The sequence below is a fragment of the Pelobates fuscus genome, chromosome 1, assembly GCF_036172605.1.
Source record: "Pelobates fuscus isolate aPelFus1 chromosome 1, aPelFus1.pri, whole genome shotgun sequence".
Classification (NCBI taxonomy): domain Eukaryota; kingdom Metazoa; phylum Chordata; class Amphibia; order Anura; family Pelobatidae; genus Pelobates; species Pelobates fuscus.
In genome coordinates, this window is record NC_086317.1 from 319,775,002 (window position 1) to 319,794,829 (window position 19,828).

At 39.8% G+C, this 19,828-nt stretch overlaps 1 protein-coding gene across 2 annotated transcripts in view; it reads left to right on the top strand.

Annotated features, from left to right (window-relative positions):
• The window catches only part of JADE3 (jade family PHD finger 3), a 60,519-nt gene extending 41,511 nt beyond the window's left edge, over nucleotides 1–19,008 (top strand). For both annotated transcript variants that reach the window (XM_063459392.1, XM_063459382.1), the window contains exons 7-11: nucleotides 545–712; nucleotides 8,419–8,535; nucleotides 8,860–9,333; nucleotides 14,500–14,617; nucleotides 18,117–19,008. In XM_063459392.1, the coding sequence (XP_063315462.1) occupies nucleotides 545–712; nucleotides 8,419–8,535; nucleotides 8,860–9,333; nucleotides 14,500–14,617; nucleotides 18,117–18,982 (1,743 nt within the window). In that variant the 3' untranslated portion in view covers nucleotides 18,983–19,008. The remainder of the gene's footprint in view (nucleotides 1–544; nucleotides 713–8,418; nucleotides 8,536–8,859; nucleotides 9,334–14,499; nucleotides 14,618–18,116) is intronic.
• The last annotated feature ends 820 nt before the right edge of the window (nucleotides 19,009–19,828 follow it).

Consider the following 19,828-nt stretch of genomic DNA (forward strand, 5'->3'; position numbering starts at 1 on the left):
CCATTACAAGCTAATTATGTAGAGATATGCCAGTACATGTCTCAAGAGATGAGCAATTAGGGTTGACAGAAGTTCTATTTGCTATGTTTTCATTAACGTATGCATTCTACGTCTCTCAAAAAATAAACTGCAATGTATTTTTTTTAAACAAATAATTGTAAGTGACAGTATAAAAGTACGGTTATTACTATACCAGAGAAGATATTATAGCAAGGAGTGTACGATCCACTTTGTAAACACTAACTTAATCATGGCGAGTCTAGGTCACCTTTGGAAATTTATCTTGGTTCATATATTATATTGTATTTGGCATATTGTATAGCCGGCACAAAATGAAGGATTGTATGTGACTTTTATGCCTCGCAGAATTGAAAATATATTTTGGGGAGGGTATGCAAGTAACTCAATTGCACAATTTGCACGTCCGTTGTAACAGTCTGACAATTGTCACATTGAAAATCCTACCAGTGCAAACTTGACATGCATTAGCTTAACATGTTTGTAGATTTATGGACACTGCATTTTTCCCTCTCTGGTTTGAAAGGCATGTTACGGTATCCTGAAGGTCCCAGAAGGCAGTTGGCTATGCCGCACATGTGTTCTCGGGATTCAGCCACAGTGTATTTTGTGTCCAAAGACTGGTGGAGCTATGAAAGCTACAAGAACTGGAACCAAGTGGGCCCATGTGAGCTGTGCTCTCTGGATACCAGAGGTAAAATAGTTTATTTTCAACTGGTAATGCATTTCTGCCTCAGTTTTAGGTTTATATCTATGGTAATTATATTAAAGTGTGTGTGTCTGTATATGTAATATACTAAATTGCCCTTTTCTACTGGATTCTATCCCCATCTGTAATGACATGCATAAAATGTGTTCATATTAATTTTTATTTTATTTTTTTATATTAAAAATGCAATACAAATATTAAAACTTGCATGAAATCCAGCACCAAGGCAACTTGTCCCTGCCTTCTCTGATGTCACGGCATGTTGTCCTATTCTTTCCAGTTGTCTGATCAAATTCTTCTCGTACAGAATCATTGTTATACCACTGCATGCCACAAAAAAAACACAGTATTTGCATTTACGAGAGGCATGATGAGCTCATCTCACTGCTAAAGCCCGCCCTCCTCTCAATTGCTGAAGTGGGAAAGGAGGGCTGCACAGACAATGGTGGACAAGGGGCTGGCTGGAAGGAAGTTGAGTTTCTGCTCACAATTCTACCTGCAAGTGAAGATTTTAATTACATTTGTAGCCAGCATGCTGATGAAAAAAACCAAAAACTTTTGCACAGCATTAAAGGAACACTATAGGGTCAGGAGCACAAACATATAGTCCTGACCCCATAGTGTTAAAACCACTATCTGGCCCTCACTTTCCCCCACAGCATTAAAGGAACACTATAGGGTCAGGAGCACAAACATATAGTCCTGACCCCATAGTGTTAAAACCACTATCTGGCCCTCACTTTCCCCCTAAATAAAGTAAAATCTTAATTTTATTCCAGTCTGCTTGTGCTGGCTGTGCCCCTGATCTGCCTCATTGGCTGACATCATCAGAAGTGGTGATCTTAGCCAATTACAATGCTTTCCCATAGAAAAGCATTGGATTGGCTGAGCTTGTCAAAGATCAGGGGCAGAGCCAGCACAAGCCAATCACAGCCCTGGCCGATCAGCACCTCCTCATAGAGATTCATTGAATCAGTGCATATCTATGAGGAGAGTTCAGTCTATGCATGCAGAGGGTGGAGACACTGAATGGCAGCTGTGTACAGTAATGTGTGCAGCACTGCCCCAGGAAGCACCTCTAGTAGCCTAATGAGGAATGGCCAGTGGAGGTTTGACTAGGCTGCAATGTAAACAACACTGCCTTTTCTCTGAAAAAAAACAGTGTTTACTGCAAAAAGCCTGAAGGGAAGGATTATACTCACCAGAACAAATCAAATAAGCTGTAGTTGTTCTGGTTACCATAGTGTCAATTTAACATTAGTCAGACTAATGTAATTACACCCCTGCACAAAATGATGAATTTCTCTGCATAGGCAGTGTTTGAATCTGAAACACTGCACACACAGATTGTTACAACCATGACCTCTTCTAAAAGCAAAAGTGGTCATGGTGGTTTGAGTAACCCTTTAATAAAAATATTACAGGGAGGCTATATTGTAAAAAGTATATACAATTGTTTTAGTAACCCTTTACTTACCTATTTCCTGGTATGAGACTCTTTATGCCTGGTAACATCATGCTCCAAAAGTCAATAACCTTGTTTGCACATTCAACGTCTTCATGCAACCCGTGAGGTTCTCACTGCGGAAGCTCCATGTAATGACTGTCTGTGTAATAGGACTAGAGGTATGTTTAGCCTTGAAATGAAAACATTGCCGTAATTCCAAAACAGTAGTGTTTTACATTGCTGAAGCAATGTAGCACTGCACACAGACTACTTCAACGACATGAAACATAAAGTGGTCTGAGTACCTATAATGTCCCTTTAAAGAACGGGGTTAAAATATACGTAACTTTAGTGTGCAGCATTTAAAAAAAAAAAAAATACTAAAATGTAGCTCACCAGTGGTTTAAATTGCAAAAAAAAAAAAAGGACTGAAACAAGTAGAATGATCTTTCTTTATAAAACGTGTGTTAGAAATGTGTTACTTTATTCCATTATTTATATCTTATTCCTGTGCTGCACGTCATGCCATACACAACATCCATTGTACAGCGCTACAGAATTTGCTGGTGCTATATAAATAATAAAATAATCATAATACATTTTGATTTTTAAACGGGAAAGAGTCAATTCAGCAGCATTGTAATGTTGCCTAAATTGAACTGACGTTTTGCCATTATTGCATTATTACAATGATGCGCCTCAAACGGTGTTGTGTACCCAGTGCTCTAATGTTGCAAGGTACAGCAGTGCTGTAGTTGTTGACGGAAGCTCCATTCGACTTGCGGTGGTTGCCCTTTCAGCCTGCTTTCCAGGGCCTCAAAGACAGCCACTCCATTTCATCACTCGCCTACAAGGGAACGACTGTATGATGTGCATAGAGACTTGGGAGCTAACCTCTTGCTCACCGGTTATGGGCCATTCTTGGTATGGTTTAAACTAAACTTTGCTTCCCTGACCTCAGATCCTGTGGCTAACTGTGAGGAGGGTTTTAGAGTGTGGGATAAAAAAGAATTTGAATTTTTTTTTTTTTTTTTTAAAGTGTATTGTGTGTACATTTCCCTTCCCTGTCTCATTATGCTTTCAACATGGAGTTACTAACATTGTTTTAGGAGAGGTTTTTCAGGCCGGTTCAAAGAGACTCCCTTGTCTCACAGCGAGTCCCCCCCCTCCCCCAGACCACTTGCCCCTCACCATCAATTCCACACTCCTTTGTCACTGCCTGCTCCACTTATCTTGCGTCAACATTGTATTGTATATAAACCATGTGAACAATAGAGACCCAATATGTGTTCAAACTGCACTAATGACTGTCTGGTGTTTGGGCAAGTAGCAGCCTTTTTTCTAAGTTTCCTGTAGAGCGATCTTGCTGGAAGCCTGCCTAGTAAGAAAATATACTACTTGGGGAAAGCACTGCTGTGGTGGCTCCTGGTGCTGAAAAACAAACCATGTAATGGGGCAGGGTCTAGATCTATAGCTGGCGATCAACCCCCGTTACATTGTTAGAGGGACTTAAGGAGATGGGGTGTTTAGGGTTGGTGGGGAGTCAGAGGTATGGTCTGGTATTTTTGAAGGAAGGTAACCTCAGTGTTGTGGACTGTAACTTATGTTACCCAATAAACCTCTCCCACACCACAGCCACTAGCAGTGGCAGCATTTCAGCATTGCTCAAAGAGCACTTAAGCGTTTCAGCTGTGGCATATCAGAAAGTAGATGATGTGGGGGCGGGGCCGGACCGCCAAGCTGGATAGTTGCATGCACACTCAGCTCCTGCAAGATTACAAGCTTCAATAACGACCACTAGCAACAATCCTCAATGCAGAGGAGAAACGGGAACCAGGGCTGCAGTCCCCTGGTGGAACGGTCTTCGATATCCCGACCGGGGCCTACTCCGGCGGTGAGTGGGGCTGACGGCCGCTGCCCCACTATCCTGCCAAACGGAACCCAGCCAGGGGCCCAAAGCCAGGCGGACCGGACCCTGCCCCCCCCCCCTCTGGACCGGGGATGATCCCGGTCCTCACCCTGGGGTTCAGAACGATGCAACAGAACCCGAGCCCAGCGACACTACCACCCTGCAACGCGGCTCAGGCGCATCAATCAAAATGGTGGATGCCAGGAGAGCCAAAGCCAGAGGGAAAGAAAGCCCTCTCCCCAAGTCTGCTGCAAGCATCCAAGAACAAGCCGACTGCCCGCCACTGCAAATAACAAGCACCCACAGTAATACCCAGAAGAGATGCCTACCCCTCCAGATGCAACGCAAGACCGCGGCTCCAGAACAGGGGCAGGCCCGAAGCGAAAGGAAGGGTCAGAGGCTCAGAGGGCACAACGCAACACAGGCTACCGACACCCGGCAAACACCAACTTATCCTCATGATGCTTCGGGGAGCAGGTCCCTTAAACGAGGTACAGTACTGTCCACCTGGGATCCCTAGGACCGACAAGGCCCCCAGCGACATTCTCTCCAAAATAGCTGGACACTTTTCTGGCGGAAATTAAAATGGCTCATGCTCCAGCCCTCCCTGCCACAAGAAGATGCCCACTTACCCAAGTGAGAGATGCACACTCTCCTGTTAAACACACAACCCCTGCTGTGCGATTCCCATCATGGCGGCAGAGTAGGAGAAGCTCAGTGCCAAGCCTTAAAATGGTGCCGACGAAATCATCCAAGCGCACTCAAGCAGGACCACAACCTAAAGGGCTGAGCAGCGATCCACACAAGCTACGAGTCCCAACCTACTGGAGCATATCGTGGCAAGATGACAGGCAGTGTACCTCTGCACTCGCGGACTGTGTTGTACCCCCAGCTGGCATAGGCTGAGTCCAGCTATGGGACTGATTCGTGAGGGAGAAACCCTGAGCTACACACTGCAGCAGACCAACTACAAGACTGTAATGTTGTGTGAAAATATTTAATAGCCTATGTAGTTAATACCGATGATCTTTACTTAGTAGTCTCTCTGCCCACTTATCCTCATAGCAGGGCTCTGACCAGTAGTAACAAGCCTGTCATACCTCCCAGAGTTTTCTTCCCTGGTATTGTTACACGTGTTGTTTGCATTATTTGTATTTTCATTGTGTTGCCTTACTTAATATTTAGTGAAGCATTAACCCAGAGGCAGGCTTTGAGGGAACACCTCTGGCTCAGAATTACAACAACTGCTTAGCTAAATATCCCCAGAGCAGTTAGCTCGACCCCCAGGGTCTTCATAATTACACTTGTCTGCTCAGCATGTAACCGAACAACTAATATTTAAATTTAAACAAAACAACCGCAATGTGCTTAACATGCAACCGAACAGCAACTAAATAAGCAAATACAGTAGTGACTTAGCGTGTAACTTAACGTATAGTACATAAGCAGTTCCATCCATGTTTTTACGTATTTTACCCTACCTATTATTACTGCCATTTATATAGCGCCAACAGATTCCGTAGCGCTTTACAATATTGTGAGAGGGGGGGATGTAACAATAAATAGGTCAATTACAAGAAAACTTACAGGAACAATAGGTTGAAGAGGACCCTGCTCAAACGAGCTTACAGTCTATAGGAGATGGGGTATAAAACACGTGATTAGTCATTGCGTTATATCTACTAGACACTACATCGTGAATAATCGTATAAAACTGTATATTAAACATAAAAATTGTGCACGCACGAACATTCCCATTACTGTTATAAATGTATAAGAAAGCATGAGGAATGCCGTTGGGGCACCCCATGCATGTTGTTATATCACATGCACTACAAAAAAAAAGGAAAGGAAAGTAGATGATGTGGATAATACTGATGAATTGAGGCAGAACTAGTGTTTGGGGGGGGGGGGCAGAGCCAGCTACCGAGCAGAGAGGACGCACATGCCTCGAGCTCTGAGCCTAAAACGCTCAAATCAACATAAATCCGGTGAAAAACCTACCATCACGACACCACTGGTACCGGACTATCCTCCAGACAACATGGGGCGACGGAGCAAAAAACCGAAGCCGGACAAAACACCCGCAATGGTGGATATTGGAGTCCTCCTGCAGAGGCCTGCAATGGCGGCCCAGGTGGAAGACTTTTATAACTCATCGGGTGAAACCTCTGGATCTGAAGAGGGTGACTACAACACTCAAGCTAAAATCGGACCGACCCACACACCCATGAGTCCTCCGATCACGGAGGAGAAGCTTAGGGATATGCTTGGTGAGCTGCGCCGCAATATAGCAGCTTGCAAAAAACAGAACTTACCACTGCCGCACAGGAATGTAGACTTACGGCGGTTGAGCAACAACTTTTGGCATTGCAACAAGCCCACCAACAACAACACGACAACATGGCCGCATTCGAAGATAAGAGGCGCTGGAAAAACATCAAAATCCGCGGCCTACCGGATGCGGTGGAGACTGCTGAACTACCGCACCTATTTCGTAGAATGCTGGGAATGCTCTTCCCGGCAAAACAGGCCAAAGGGATGCCACTGGAAGTTGGTACCAGATCACCAAACCTAAGCCTGGTACCTCGGAGGAAGGGAGAGACGTGATAGTGCGTTTCCAACAAGGCCGAGACCGCACTACCTTCATGGCGGCAGTACGCAACATAACCCCCATACACTTTGAAGGCCATTCCCTGTCCTTCTACCCGGACATATCCAAAGCCACCATGGACTGGAGAAGGTCTTTGAGACCCCTAACTACAATGCTCCTAGCACATGATATACCCTACCGCTGGGGATCACCCAGGGAAAACGGCAACCTCAAGATACGTGAAGCAGCCGAAATCCCAGCCACACTACAGAAGCTCGCCCTGGAGGAGCACGCACCTGAGCAAGCTGCAGCTATACCGCAGAGCTCATCAACAGCATGGAACCCGGCTACAACACGCCAGTTTATACTGGCAGCCCAAAGAGGAGAATCGGCATCCACTCCGGTGTCCTGAACTGTCCTGTAACTATTTAACAATACCGTGACTGTTGTCTATAGCCCATGGTTTCATAATTCCCACGGTTATAGTTTGAAAGTTAGAGTTAAAAGTAGTTTTTATAATTATGGCACAATAGCTTAACCTCTCTGGGAACTACCCACTTATTATTATTTTGGCTTCACTTAACACCCCTCCCCCCCCCCCCCCCCCCCCGCCCTACTATAGGCACCACAGTAACTGCCACCTTCAGAGTACAAGGGGGGGGGGGCATAGGCTTCTCTCACCTATCCTCATCCCACTGGACCCTAACCAATTATATGTTCAGAGGGGGGGGGGCATCTAATGCATCCTGTCCCATATTAACCTATTAACCGCCAGATTTGCAACTCTTGGGAAGGGAATGCATTAAAGCTATTCAATTGTTCAGCATCTTTTGTAACTGCTCTATATATCAACACTGTGCTACACTATCACTGCTGACAAATGTATATCCTGTAATCTCTTATTACCCAAAAATTGTGCAAGTATTCATCTGTACCCTACTGTTATGGCTGTTAATGGACAAACATGTGGATTACCTTTGGAGTACTGGCTTTTTTTGGCTTTTTTGTTAGCATTTGGGGCAGGAGAGGGGGGGCTACATGCTTGAGGCCTGATTATGTTTATATGACGGAAATCCCATGTACATATTTTAAATGGTTTCACTTATTTAAGATTTGTTTTTAAATTATAGTTGAAATTTGAAATAAAAGTTCTGCTGTAAACTCTACACACTGCTTGTAAAAAAAAAAAGACAAAACGATCATTCTGCAGCCAAAGTCATTTACATAACATTTTTATTCCCTGTTCTGATGTTTGGTTTAAACAATGAAACTCAAGCACATCTCCATGCTTTTCTGCATCGAGTTGCTTCTACGTAATTTGTTGTTTAGATATCTGCACTGAGCAGTAGGGGTGCCTTGTAAAATGGCCACTTATGTATATCGTTTTCTAGTCTTACCTGTGTTTTTAGGTTTAGGGTTTTGCGTTTTTAAACTCACTCTTTATTGAGTCAACTTTCCACCAAATGTGTCGGAGTTTGGAGAGCCCCTTTAACATACTGAAATATTTTTCCTACTTACAGTGAAGATTTGCTTGCATGTAATCATATACGCAGTGTAAACACTGTTCTTTTTAAGTTGATCTATGTAGAATATGTAATAATTTTTTTTGTTTTGTTTTTATCGCGTGATTAGAAAATTGTCATTAATCTTTAAAAAAAAAAAAATCTTTTTTTTTTTTTTTTTTTTTTTTTTTAATGGATTGGTTTTAGAAAAAAAAATCCCTTTTATATTTCATTTTTCAGGTCAGCATTGCCTGTCCAGAAAGAATGGAGCCAATTACTAAGGTTTCTCACATTCCACCAAGTCGATGGGCTTTGGTCTGCAGCCTCTGCAAAACAAAGACAGGAGCCTGCATTCAAGTAAGTGCAGTAAGATATAGTGTATCTGTCAGGAAAAGTTTGATCAAGCTAAATGTTTAATGCTTGCCTGTAAATTGCTAGAAAATGATTTTATTTTAATCTCAAAAGTTTGTGTGGGTTCTATTTTTAGTTTTTTGAGCCTTAACTTGATGCCATTGGCATAGAAGTAATGGAAACATGGTATTCTCATGTGGCTTCAATAAAATAAATAGCAAGTATTTTTTATAATACAAGTCTCCACTCTCTTAATGTCTTTGAAATAACACATAATCACTGCTCCAATTTGTTTCTTCTTTCTTAATGATTCTGTTTGTACCCATACAGTGCTCTGTTAAAAGCTGTATAACAGCCTTCCATGTCACCTGTGCTTTTGAGCATAGCCTGGAGATGAAGACCATATTGGATGAGGGGGATGAAGTAAAATTTAAATCCTATTGTCTGAAGCATAGCAAGAAGAAGCAAAGCTCATCTTCTGAGCAAGAAGAACCTCCCAAGATTCCCATAGAAAGCAGACAGACTGAGAGTGAGAAAATCAGCCTGCGTGCTCAGAAACTGAAGGAACTTGAGGAGGATTTTTACACTATGGTGAAAGTAGAAGATGTGGCATCTGAGTTGGGCCTGCCCAACCTCACTGTGGATTTAATTTACTCCTTCTGGAAGCTAAAGCGGAAGAGCAATTTTAACAAACCACTATTGCCTCCAAAAGAAGAAGAACAGAATGGCTTAATGCAGCCCAAGGAAGACAGCATTCATACCCGTATGAGGATGTTCATGCATTTGAGGCAAGACCTGGAACGAGTAAGTTTAGTGCTTTTGTCATATGACGCTAATGCTGCGTGTAAACGAAAGACTGAAGACCTAGAGGTATTTTTAAGGCACCACTTTTTCTAAAACAATTCCAATTTTAAAAAGAATTAAGTTTGGCAGTTTACAACTTATTTTAACCACTTAAAACCGGAGGGCGTACTATTACGCCCTATTCTAAGCGGCTCTAAACGCCCTCCGGTTCATTTATTTTTTTTACTTACCTGGTCGCGGCGATCCTGCCTCCTGCAGACAGGGGTCAAATAGCGCTTTGATGGGGTCACCAGCAGTGTCATTGGTGCCTGGGTTGGGATCTGGTCGTCGTTGGTCTCGAGTATCTGGTTCTAGCAGTGCCGCCATCTTGGGGGCCCTCACCACCGCGTTGCTTGTAAGGCTGGCGGGAACCGATGTTTGGTGTGGCGTGTGGGGGTCTCCCTTCAGGCAGGAACCGGGATGACCCCCACCGGTCCATAGGGGGGAGGGGGGGAAGCGATTTTCGTACGCTTGAGGGCCTTTCAGTCGGGCGGGAAGTCGGACGTCCTTCCCCCTCACCTCCTCCGGTAGGCCCAAGCCTTCTGTAGCTTTTCCCTGGCATGCCGGGGTTTGATATGGGTATCGCTGAATGCACAGGCATTGTGTGAGTCCAATAGGCTTGGTTGTTCGCCTCTCTGGTTGCTGTGTCTCGATTTGGCAATGCTATTGAGCCCAGAAAGCTGGAGCCCATGCGAAGTGCGACCAGCCAACTTGCTTGCCCCTGTCCAGTCTTTTTTTAGTAGCCACTTAGTCCCAAACACTGGCCAAAATTGGCGTTTTTTGCATTTTTCACACACAAACAAATACGCTAACTTTGGCCAGTGTTTGTGACCAAATGGCTACTAAAAAAGACTGGACATATACCCTATTTGCAATACCTTGGGTTGTCTACTATTGCAAATGGTATGCCATTATGGGTGTAAATTTTATTCCTGGGCTACTATACAGTCTCAAAGGCAACGCAACCAATTTGGCGAATTTCAATTTCAAATGTAACGTGCTATATTTGACCCTGTAACTTCCCAAAACACCATAAAACCTGTACATAGGGGGTACTGTTTTAGACGTAAGACTTTGCTGAATACAAATATATGTATTTTATTGCAGTAAAAGCAAACAGTATTATGATATTGACAGTTAAAATGTCATGTAGAACTAAAAAAATAACATTTCTTATTTTCTCCCATTTTTTTCATATTCAATTATGTTTCATAGCTGAATATTTGATATTAAATGAAAGCCCAGTTTCCCCTGAATAAAATGATATATAATAAGGGTGGGTGCATTTAATATGAAAGAGGTGAATTACGGTTGGACAGACATGTAGCGCAAATGCCAGGTTTTGTTTAAGTTTTGTTTTGTTCACAACGTGTACATTTGGCTCAGTCCTTAACCCTTTAAGTCCGGAGGGCGTACATTTACATCCTTTTAAAAGCGGCTCTAAACGCCGCAGGACGTAAATGTACGCCCTCCGTTTTTTTTTCACTTACCCGGTTGCCGGCGATCCCACGCCGGCGATCGCGGTTTGGGGGGACTCCCAGGGAGCCCCCTCCTGTGGCAGATCTTCCTCCTCCGGTCCCCCCCGGTCATGTGAGAGTGAGGTCCTTGCGAGGACCTCACAATCACATGGCCGGGATAGCTGGCTGCAGCAATGCCAGCAGGGGGACTAACTATAATGACAGTTAGTCCCCCTGCTGGCTGAAAATCAAATAAAAAACTGTTAAAATAAGTGTAAAAATATATATATATATATATATATATATATATATATATATATATATACTTAGATCATATATATATATATATATATATATATATATATATGATCTAAGTGTATATATATATATATATATATATATACACACACACACACACACACATACACTGTCTAGGTGTATTGTAATATTAATATATATATAATTATATATATATATATATATATATTAATATCAAATTACACGTAGACTGATACTGATTAAATATATATATATAATTATTGTTATATATATATATTTATAAATAATATTAAAAAAATATGTAAATACGTAAAAAATAAAATTAAAAAAAATAATTACAAATAAAATATTAAAAAATATATAGATGTGTTTTATTTCGTTCTAACTGTATTGTGATATTAATATATATATTTATATCAAAATACACGTAGAACGAAATAATATATATATATAAATATATACGTATATATCACTATATATATACACCTATATATAAATAAAAATATTTTTAAAAAATTATATATATATATACATATATTAATTCTACACATATATTTATGTAATAATTTTACATAATTAGGTATCCTGATTAATTACAATTAGCGGGACCTGCCTGACGACCCATGCCGAAAGTATAGGGAATTTAATTTGCTAGCACTATATTTAACCCTATAACTTTCCAAGACACCATAAAACCTGTACATGGGGGGTACTGTTTTACTCGGGAGACTTCACTGAACACAAATATTAGTGTTTCAAAACAGTAAAATGTATTACAACGATGATATCGCCAGTAAAAGTGACGATTTTTGCATTTTTCACGCACAAACAGCACTTACACGGACGATATTATTGCTGCAATACTTTTTACTGTTTTGAAACACAAATATTTGTGTTCAGCGAAGTCTCCCGAGTACAACAGTACCCCTCATGTACAGGTTTTATGGTGTTTTCAAAAATTACAGCGTTAAATATAAGGCTTGTGTTTCATTTTTTTCACTTTAAAATTCGCCAGATTGCTTACGTTGCCTTTATGACCCTATGGTAGCCCAAGAATGAAAATTACCCCTATGATGGCATACTATTTGCAATAGTAGATAACCCAAGGTATTGCAAATGGGGTATGTCCAGTCTTTTTTAGTAGCCACTTAGTCACAAACACTGGCCAAAATTGGCATTTTTTGCATTTTTCACACACAAACAAATACGCTAACTTTGGCCAGTGTTTGTGACCAAATGGCTACTAAAAAAGGCTGGACATACCCCATTTGCAATACCTTGGGTCGTCTACTATTGCAAATGGTATGCCATTATGGGTGTAAATTTATTTCCTGGGCTACTATACAGTCTCAAAGGCAACGTAACCAATCTGGCGAATTTCAATTTTAAATGTAACACGCTATATTTGACCCTGTAACTTCCCAAAACACCATAAAACCTGTACATAGGGGGTACTGTTTTACACGTGAGACTTTGCTGAATATGTGTATTTTATTGCAGTAAAAGCAAACAGTATTATGACATTGACAGTTAAAATGTCATGTAGAACTAAAAATTTTTAAAAAATCTTATTTTCTCCCATGTTTTTCATATTAAATTATGTTTCATAGCTAAATATTTGATATTAAATGAAAGCCCTGTTTCCCCTGAATAAAATGATATATAATAAGGGGGGGTGCATTTAATATGAAAGAGGTGAATTACGGTTGGACAGACATATAGCGCAAATGCCAGGTTTTGTTTACATTTTGTTTCGTTTACAACTTGTACATTTGGCTGCGGTCTTAAGGGGCTAAGGGGTTAAACCTGCTGCTGTTTTAGTTTGTAATATTGGGGTTATGGGTCATATGGTGCTTTTTTTAAGACGGTTAAACCATTTGAGGTTGTCCCTTTTTTTTCTTTTTCTTTTTTCTTTTTCTTTTTTTTTTATAAATGATATAGTGTTATTTTTTTTCAGTGATGCAGCAGGTAGTTCTAGAATTTTAGAATTATGTATTACACTAAAGGTGCAATGACAAGCTATTGTAACAATTGTAATTGCAATGGTTCTAGTGAGATAACACCACTCACCATTTGGTTGGTGCTGACCCAGAACTTTCTAATGTATGCACTAGTGAGAACTCTAAATTTCACGACCTAAGCTACCAGCCAGATGTAAAAGTTCTTGCCATCCTGTATGTGATATATTTTTCTTTTTTCATTCTTGTCTTCTCTTTACAAAGCATGAGAATGTTGAGCAAACTACTTACTCCCGTGTGGGTACTTAGGGCCAGTGGTTATGGTGCTCTTAGTGTTTCTTTAAACATGTACATACATAAATAGACACACACAAACTACTTACTTACACACGTGCTGCCTACCTGGTCACTCACAGTGCAAGAATCCAAAAATAAACAACATGGTGTGTCACCCCTGGGGAATAAGGGTAGGCACCAATGCACAGGTACAACAGCGGGTAAAATGCATCATGTAATTATTAAAAAACGGAAAATACAAAAAAGAAAGTTTTATGGTGGCACTCCCCGGTGCCGCGGCCCCGTCACTCGATGTCGGTGAGTGGGGAGGAGGTGCGATTTCTGAGGAATCCATACTCTGGTCTGTCAGCGTGGAGAGCGGGTGCTTCTCCTCGGCTTAGTATTATGGGCTCCTGGTTGGCAGTAAGCTTGATTTCGGTATCCGGAGATTCACCCGGGTGTCCCCGACTTGTCTGCAACACCCCAGAGTGCGCTCGTGCCTATTTTGGGGGTTTTTACCCCCTAAATGTGGGAGTTTGATCAGGAGCAGATGCTCGGCATGACCGGTCAGCCTGGAAGCTAGGCCCCCCCCCACCACCCCGAAACTTATTTTTTGTGTTCCTATTTTCAATAAACTACATGATGCATTTTACCTGTTGAACTTGTGGTTTCACAAGGGAAAAATATTACATATAGAAACATGACACACATTTAATGCGCATCACTTACATGTGGCTTAAATATCACATGACCTTTTTTGTCATTCATATAAAAATATATTTTCTATAAAATATTCAGTTGTAAACGCATTTTTTAAAAATGTTCTCATGTAGTAAATGTACATAAAGTTCTATTACATAATGTGGCCAGCACAGGTGGCAATTACTTTTATATTGTGTGTTTATCCTTCAAAAAACTTATTAGTGGCTCACTAAAATTTAGAAACATTTTTGAAAAAATAATAGATAGTGTTGTTGTTGTTATTATTAGTACTAGTACGTTATAGTATTATTCATATTTGGGTATGCTGAAATACTGTCCACACTTGTACTTTCCTGTTGCCGTGTACCTGTTTGCAGAATTCTCACAAGCATTTGCATTCATTGTTCGTTATTGTAGCTAAAGGTATTCTGGTTCTTTTTTTTTTTTTTTACCAGGTCAGGAACTTGTGCTACATGGTGAATAGGAGAGAGAAACTCAAGTTGTCCCACAGCAAAATCCATGAGCAAATTTTCAACTTGCAAGCACAGCTGGTGAACCAGGAGATGGCATCAGGTAATGTAGTGCAGCTGTATTAGTGCCAATAGAATGTGGTGAGCGTTGACCGTTGGTTCATAATAGTCTCTTTGACTGCATAACCCAAGTAACTTGTGCAGTAATAGCCGATATTAAAGTCAACAAATCTTGTGGTTCACATTTAGACAGTTATAGATACCTACTTCTTCCAGCTAGTCTACCCCATAGTCTCTTCCTGCTGTTATACCTATGAAGATCTTTTTTCTGTAAAAAAAACCTCACTGAGACATCACTCTAGAGCAGGCTTCCCCAAACTCCAGCCCTCCAGATGTTGCTGAACTACAACTTCCATGATTCTCAGCCTATCTATTTCATTCATAGAATCATGGGAGTTGTAGTTCAGCAACATCTAGAGGGCCAGAGTTTGGGGAAACCTGCTCTAGAGGGTGTTAAATTGGTATTTGCATTTTTATAACAGTTCACATTTGTGAGTCTTGACCAAGTAGACAAAAATTAGCCTGAAAAACAATAGTCATATAAGAATTTGGAGCTTAATCAGGACATGTCTGTCTGGCATGAACGTCAGACCCAGCCTCCAGAATACTTCATTTTAATTGTCCAGAGGCAGCATAATTGATTAAATATTAAGTAGCAGCTAACAGTGCCAAGAATATATGGGATACCCAAGGATCAGTCTTTGAAGAATTAAAGCATTTTATTGGTGCTGCAAAACACAATATGACATAATCTATGCATGTCTCGCAAGCTTTCTCAAGCCCTGCTTTTAACCAAATATCGTCTCCAGCATTTAAACATATAGCCAAACTAATTAGCAGGTTACTCCAGACACCATGACCGCTTCAGTGCAATGCTTTGCTGTTAAATGCTGCACATTTTGAATTAAACTCCTTTGCTGCCAGAGGTGCAACTCCATCTCCAGCAGTGTCACAGTGACCGTTCTGGGCTTGCTGATGATGTTCCCGAGTATACACACCTCCAAAGAGGATCGTATTCTTTTACGCCATTTTGCATGTCCAACTGAAGAATAAGTGCAGCCACAATGGACCTGAATAATACATTTTATTTACTTTGGCCAATTAAACTTGCAATTACGCTTAAAATTAAGCTTATCGTTCTAGAGTGTTACCAAGCAGCTCTAAGGAGCATAGCGCATCTCTTTTCTTCAAGTTGTGAAAGGGAAAGAATATGTGTACTGCTCCTGACTGTCTGTAGTCACTGCCTGTAGTTACTGTACTGTAGTGACTGCCTGTAGTTACTGTGCATCTACTCTAAAGGATTGCAGGCTGATCAGTTTACAGTGCGCCCCATAGTGGGGGAAATCATTACAGCATCTCAATCCAGCTGCTGAGGCAGACCAATCCAACCTCAGATGAATAGCTGGGTAGTACACTGATGTAGTACCTATCCACACCGCAGGAGCTCAGGTTTCTGGCAGTGTTGATTCGGCAATGTACACTGCCGGACATGCTGTGAGAATTTACATATCCAAAAAGTTTGTGAATATGGTATATAGGACACTCAAGTGGTTGTTGAATTAAGTAGATGTAGCACTTTTCCATTTTTATTTGCATTTTCATATAGTGTGTTGTTTACGTCTCTGTTCTCGGTGTCCATATAAGTTTGCATGGGTTTTTTAAAATAGGGCCTTGATTTCAAGTTTTTGATAAGCTTTACAAATGGTTTAATATTTGTAGATTAATTTCTAAAATGGTTGAATATTTTTATTTTAATATCTTAAAAACCTAATTCTAAATGTTTATCCAAAATTATGAAATACATTGAAAAGCTTACCCAAAAATATGAAATTAAGGCCTACATTTGGTAATGGTTGCACTTATTTGATAAGACTTTTTGCACAATGTCAAATATACATGGCAGATAGATTTGAACAATAAAGCATTAATGATCCCAAGGAAGGTGTAATATTTTTTACTTCTCCAGTTAGTCTTGTGTGGGTTGAATTTTTTTTTTTTTAGCTGCACTCTATTGTGAGATCCCATCTTCTGTAACATAAGGCATACGAGTCTTTGGTATTATTGTAACTTGGCATCCACACAGAGCTCTATGTGTGACTAGTAGTTTGGCTGCAGTTTGAGGAAAAGTAAACTAATTGATATTCAAGAAATGACTGCATCATATTATAATTATTCGTTTTTTCTTTTAACAAAAATCTGTTTTTGAAAACTTAATATATTTTCAAGTATTATATATTTTTTCTGCTTACTTCATCTGTATGTAGACAGATTTTATTGAAAGCTACTTATTTTTACTTTTAATCATCACTTTCACTTAATCAATCATCAAAATCAAAGGTTCTTTTTAAGCACCATAATCACAGCAGCTAGCTGTAGTGCTTATGATGCATAGATTGTCCTGCTGCTATACCCTGCTTTAATGTCAAACACTTTGGAAGGGCCTGTAGGGTGGTTCTACAGGCCCTTCCAAAGTGTTTGACATTAAATCACATTGATATCACTTCTGCGTTAAAAATGTGAGTTATGTCCAGCCTTGAATGAAAGGAATTGGATCTTTATTTGAATTAAATTAATTGGATCTTTATTTCATTTGGTTTTCCCCTTTTCATACTTGAAGGGTTGAAGGGTACAAAACTAAAATAAGTTAAAAAGGTTTTATTTTAACTTCATTATTAATTAAGTTCAGTGTTGCTCTATATAATTTAAATTTTTTAGAAGTCTAAATATTATCAGTATTTGTATTGTGCATGTATATGTCAAATGTACTTAATTGAGTGTGTGTGTGTGTATATATATATATATATATATATATAAACACAATAAAGGGCATCATTAATGTGAGAATTGTAGGGAATTGAAAGTTATGCTATGCTTCCAGTTCAGCTACTTTTTGGCTTTTTGAAATTCACTTTGAATTCCCAGCAATTCTCACTATAGTGGATAATCTTCATACAGTTCTATTAATACATATTATGAGTGCGCTGTAAAACAGTTTCAAACATGCACTGCAGAGCCTTTTCTGATCCATTTTGTTAAAAAAAAATATATATATGTGTGTGTGTGTGTGTGTATATATATATATATATATATATATATAATATTAATTAATAAAGGCACTATCCAAATATATTAACTTACATGCTTTTCATGAATTAAATTAATCACATTTTAGACTTTTAGTGAGCTGCGTGATGTACTTTACAACTTTATAAACATTTTGTGGGCAGGTTGTGGATATATTGGCTATTTACAGCACCCTTACTGAATGCAATGTGCCTTCAGTCACTGCACAAAAAGCTAATTTTGGGGGTTGTTGTAATTCTTAATTTGAATGCATTATATCCAAAATACATTAAAAGAGAAGTACGGTGGTCATTCCTTGTCTGGAATGGTTATATTAATTTTTCTATTTTCCTAATGCTGACTGGTCAATTCAAAACAAGAATTAGTTTCAGATTAAATGTTTAATGTCACTGCAATTTCTCAAGATGTTGCAACATATGCTTAATCCTCTCTACCTATGTTTTCTATTTTTACTGTAGGACAACCCTTATCAAGTGCACTGGAAAACACACTGTTCTACCCTCCTCCCCGAATTACTTTAAAATTGAAAATGCCAAAATCCACAACTGGAGATTCCAAAAATAGCTCAGTGAGAACCAGAAACCGATCGGGTCTCCCTGACAAAAACAGTAGCTTTCATTCCCAAAACGAGTCCCCTGATCTCAGTAAACCTTACACAAGGTACACTTCTGAGCAAAAAAATAATGGTTTGATAGGAGGAACCATACGTTCACAGAAGCCAGATCTAGAATATCAGCAGACATCAAAGTTTCCTACTTCTGGAAAACCATTGTCACTGCAAGCGGTAATTCATGGGCAGTCTTCAAATGGCAGTGGAAAGGTTCAGCATGAACATGTGATGATGAATAAATCTAATGGTGTACTAGGTACTAGTGCAGACAGAATTCAGAGGGATAACTCGAGCCAAACTTCTCAGGAGCATGACTCTTTGCTGACAAGTCACATGTCTAGTCAGAGTAGCTTTAGAAAGTCCACCATGGAACACTTTAGCAGGTCTTTCAAAGAAGCAACCAATAACCTTGTTAGGACCACGGATGACCTTCAAAGCAATGAAAAGTCTCAAAGGAGACCATCTGCAAAAGAGCGTATTTGGGGCAAACAATCATTTGACTGTCAAGCATCAGGAACACCATATCAGGACAATGATGGCTACTGCCCGGACTTGGAATTAAGTGACTCTGAAAATGAAAGTGATGAGAACAAGGACCATATGCGGCTAAGGAGGAGCAGTTCCAGTCGAGAAAGTCCTACTACAGACACTAGTAGAAATAATCGCAGCAGGAGCAAAAAGAACTCAATTTCTCACAGTTCTGTGCAAAGGTGATTAAAGAGAAAGCATAGTTTGTACCACCTCAGAGACTTGTTTGTGCTTGCTTATATTTAAATGCCAAAAATGGGGGAGAGGGAGGGATTGTGGAACTCTGACCATAAAGCAGGAGATAAAGTTAAAAATAGGAGCATTTTTTTTTATATATCTATATATTATTTTTCCTTTTCTTTTCATTTACATACACTAGGGTTTGAATAAATCTTTATAGTGATTGGCTGGAAAAATGCACAGGCTAGACACATGGTAGAGTGATGTTTTTAGTTAATGTTATTTTGTATTTTTATGTTTAATAAGGGTAACCCTATATAATCAAAAGGCAGTAGAATAATTTGCACACGTGTGTTAAGCCTTTGTGTATTCAATGAATGTGCCACACTTGTTAGAGCTGTATGCCATTCCAGTACACAGTGGGTTAAAACAATTTATCATTTTACCTCACACAGTCCTTGGAACTGCAGCCTTTTATACGGAAAGCTGTACGTTTGACTACTGAAAAAATAGAAAAAGATTGCGGTCACTTTTCAGTTACATTTACCAGGTTTATGTGGCAGCACTGCCAAATAAGCTAATAATGGTCATCCATTGTTTTCTAAAACCTGTAGGGGAAAAAACAAAACATCACTTATATATGTAAATATTCTGCTTTCATTACTTGTTGTCTTGATAGCAGTGTACAGATTTTGCTTATTGTGCAATGCACCTGTAAATATATTTTATCCGGTGATGTACCAGATGCCAATATGTGAATACTGTTTACAAGGATTATCAATACTTTCTAGTAATATTGAGCTATACTGTCATCTTCAGCACACGTGTTGGTTACAAAAATGGAGTATGAGT